Here is a 2,836-nt window from a genome sequence, read left to right on the forward strand (position 1 = left end):
ATTAATACTTACATGCAACTTCACCTTCACTAGATAAATAAAATAAAATTTTATTTTATTTTGTACACCTCAAATCTTGTTAACTTGAACAAACAGTACGAAATTGTTGGTTTTCTCTAACCTCAAATTAATTAAACAGAAAGGGAATTCCCATAAAACTTTGCCGTACATACTACGCATGCGTCAAGACTGTCAAGCATGCCGTACATACTGCACATCAAAGATCAGCCTGGGGATTACGTATAAAATTATACAAATGAGTGCTTTCAGAGTACAGGATTTGAAAAGAGTACGGTTTGCGAAAAAAGAGTACAAAACTCAGTAAATGAGTATAATTGGTCACCTTAAGATACATCATCAATAACTACTCCGTTGATTTCTTTTCTTTATCGATTTCTTTCTTTTCCACTTTATTTTATTAGACCTACTTAAAAAAAAAATGTTTCTCTATTTACAACTCATTTATTTACAATCATGTAAAAAATTTATTAAAGCTTATCAATACATAAATACAATTAACATATTTACAACAAAAAAAAATATGTATCAACAGATTTATTTTACATGTTCCACATTATCAAAACTTTCATTTTCTTCACTTTCAATATCTCCTTTTTTACAACTTATATCATTTTCTTTTTCAAGGGTACTGTTATTATTATTTAATACAGGTTCTATTTTAACGGGTAATAAGTGTTTAATTGGATCGATAATTTCACCGCGATTCAAAAAAGTTAAATTAACCTTTTGTAATTTTTGAACTCCTATACCGGCATGTGAAGCAACAAGATTTATCGGGTAAATAACATGAATACATTTTTGTAAATAAGGAACCAAATCATCCGCAAAACACATACATAAACGCGTAAAAGAGTCGTTTGAGTTCGCATTAAACGCCTGCTTTTCTTGCTTATAAAGAATCAAAATCGCTCGGCAAACGACTAATAAAGAACTTTGTAAACACAAAACAATATCATTTACAATTGTAACTGGCGGACAAAGACGTAGTTCATTAAAAGATGTTAAAATTTGATTTAAATATTCTGCTAATGGATAAAACTCAATTAAAGAGTCAGGGGGTTGTATTTGGTCTTGATTATTTTTGGTGTTAGTTTTCCATGGAACACTTGGATAATTTTTATTAATCAACGTAAAACGCTCCATGTTTTTCTCAAATGATTTCGTTGCTTTTATTATTGATTGTGAAAAATTATTTAAAATAACTTTATGAAAAATTTTAACCATCATCGGGCGAAAATCGCAACCAACTTTACTGAAAGATAACCCAAAATACATGCATTGATGTAAAATTGAATCAGTTGAGGATATTCCAGAATTTAAATCCGCTTCTAAAGTTTGAAGAAAATTTATTATTTTGTTTCGAATCCAACTGAAAAATATAGTATTTTGGTTAACATGTTTCGTTTTTTGAATTGGTCCAACATCTTCATCATTAAAAATAGCTCGATATTGAGTTATTATCGTAAATAAATTAACTCTCGTCATTTCAATAGTTTTATTTAAATGATGTCCAGCTAAAAAGATAAAATTTAAAAAAATAGATTTTTTATTAATAATTAAAAGTTACCATCTTCTTTTGGAATTGAATTTAAACAATTTTTAAACCAAGTATCTCTCGTTTGTAAAAATTTCAATCGTAATTCAGCTTCTGTAAAAATCTCCATCCTTCGTAAGTACCCAACAATTTGCAAACTTTTTGGAAGTGTCAAATCAGATCTTAACTGTCCAAGAAGTTGATGTAACATTAATAACCAAGATTTCTCAACATCATTTAAAATACTTTTAAATATTGGGATATCTGAGTGTTTTCCGTACAACCTCCTTACATATGAAGCTAATTCTAATGCATTTTCATACAAACTATCTTTAATAAATGAATCCATCAATTGCGGAAGTTCTAAAATCTCTAATAATTGCGCATTTCTCGTTAATGTTAAAGTATTTAATTTTCTCATTGCATTTATTCCATTTGTTTCTTCAACAAAATTTTTACATTTATCTTCAAAGTTAGGCACATTTTCTAATAGTTTTTCCAAATCATTTTCTATAGTATTAAAACGATTAAAAAGATCTTTCGAACACTCAGCGGTTTGAATAAATGTTTTGTAATTGGTTATCGCAAGTTCTTGAGTTATTTCTACTATACTTGATTGCTCATCTCTTAATTTATTGGGTTCTTTAACCAATTCTTCTATTGTATATGTACCTACTTTTGTAATGTAATCTTTGAATGTAACATTGTAATTCCATTCTTCTATAAAATTGATTTTTTAGTAACGAACTATTTTAAGTGAGATAAAAGGAGTATAAATACATACCTGGATATTCTTCTGAAAATAATAAATCTAATAAATCGTTTTTTTCGCCCGACATAACGAGATATTTAATATTTTTCTTTAATTAACAGAAATAAGTGAGGTTATGTTTCATTGTTGATCTGTCATTGTCAGTTACATTGAGATACGTGGAAAAGCTGAGGAATACAATTCCCTAGATTATTATTAAATATTTGTAACTTATACATAACTTTCATTTATTATTGAAACTGCTTACTAATAATATATTATATGATTCAATTTTTTGTTGTGTAAAATTTGTTATATGTTACAGTTATTCCTTATTGAAGTAAAATAGAAATAGTCAAAAAACTTAAAAATAAAAAATCCCTGTTGGAATCATAAGGAGAATAATTACAAAAATTTCAAATTTACGTACTATAAAAGTTTTTTCGCCTCCCATACCTGAAAGTAAATTATATCAGCCCTAAAAAAATAACTGAAAGCTAGATTTTCGGCCCTTGGGATTCTAAACTCTG

At 27.6% G+C, this 2,836-nt stretch overlaps 1 protein-coding gene across 2 annotated transcripts; it reads right to left on the reverse strand.

Moving 5' to 3' along the window:
* Window positions 1-442: 442 nt before the first annotated feature.
* Window positions 443-2,522, reverse strand: LOC111422146 (conserved oligomeric Golgi complex subunit 8). Of its 2 annotated transcripts, none has more exons than XM_071200055.1 (3): window positions 2,340-2,522; window positions 1,589-2,272; window positions 443-1,535 (listed from the first exon to the last, which is right to left on the reverse strand). In XM_071200055.1, the coding sequence occupies exons 1-3, from the start codon at window positions 2,392-2,394 to the stop codon at window positions 556-558; spliced, it is 1,719 nt and encodes a 572-aa protein (XP_071056156.1). In that variant the 5' UTR covers window positions 2,395-2,522; the 3' UTR covers window positions 443-555. The 2 variants fall into 2 exon arrangements, with proteins under 2 accessions (XP_071056156.1, XP_022911143.1); XM_023055375.2 differs by having other exon boundaries at window positions 1,589-2,275; window positions 2,340-2,519.
* Window positions 2,523-2,836: the final 314 nt, after the last annotated feature.

Source organism: Onthophagus taurus, chromosome 11 (genome assembly GCF_036711975.1).
Source record: "Onthophagus taurus isolate NC chromosome 11, IU_Otau_3.0, whole genome shotgun sequence".
In the NCBI taxonomy this organism is placed as follows: domain Eukaryota; kingdom Metazoa; phylum Arthropoda; class Insecta; order Coleoptera; family Scarabaeidae; genus Onthophagus; species Onthophagus taurus.

Bases quoted from the DNA above. Each gene is read 5' to 3' on its own strand.
- LOC111422146 (XM_023055375.2), bottom strand. From the start codon at position 2,394: ATGTCGGGCGAAAAAAACGATTTATTAGATTTATTATTTTCAGAAGAA. The intron at 2,276-2,339 runs GTATGTATTTAT...TCAATTTTATAG, and splicing joins ATTTTCAGAAGAATATCCAG to AAGAATGGAATTACAATGTT. The intron at 1,536-1,588 runs GTAACTTTTAAT...TTATCTTTTTAG, and splicing joins TTCAATTCCAAAAGAAGATG to CTGGACATCATTTAAATAAA.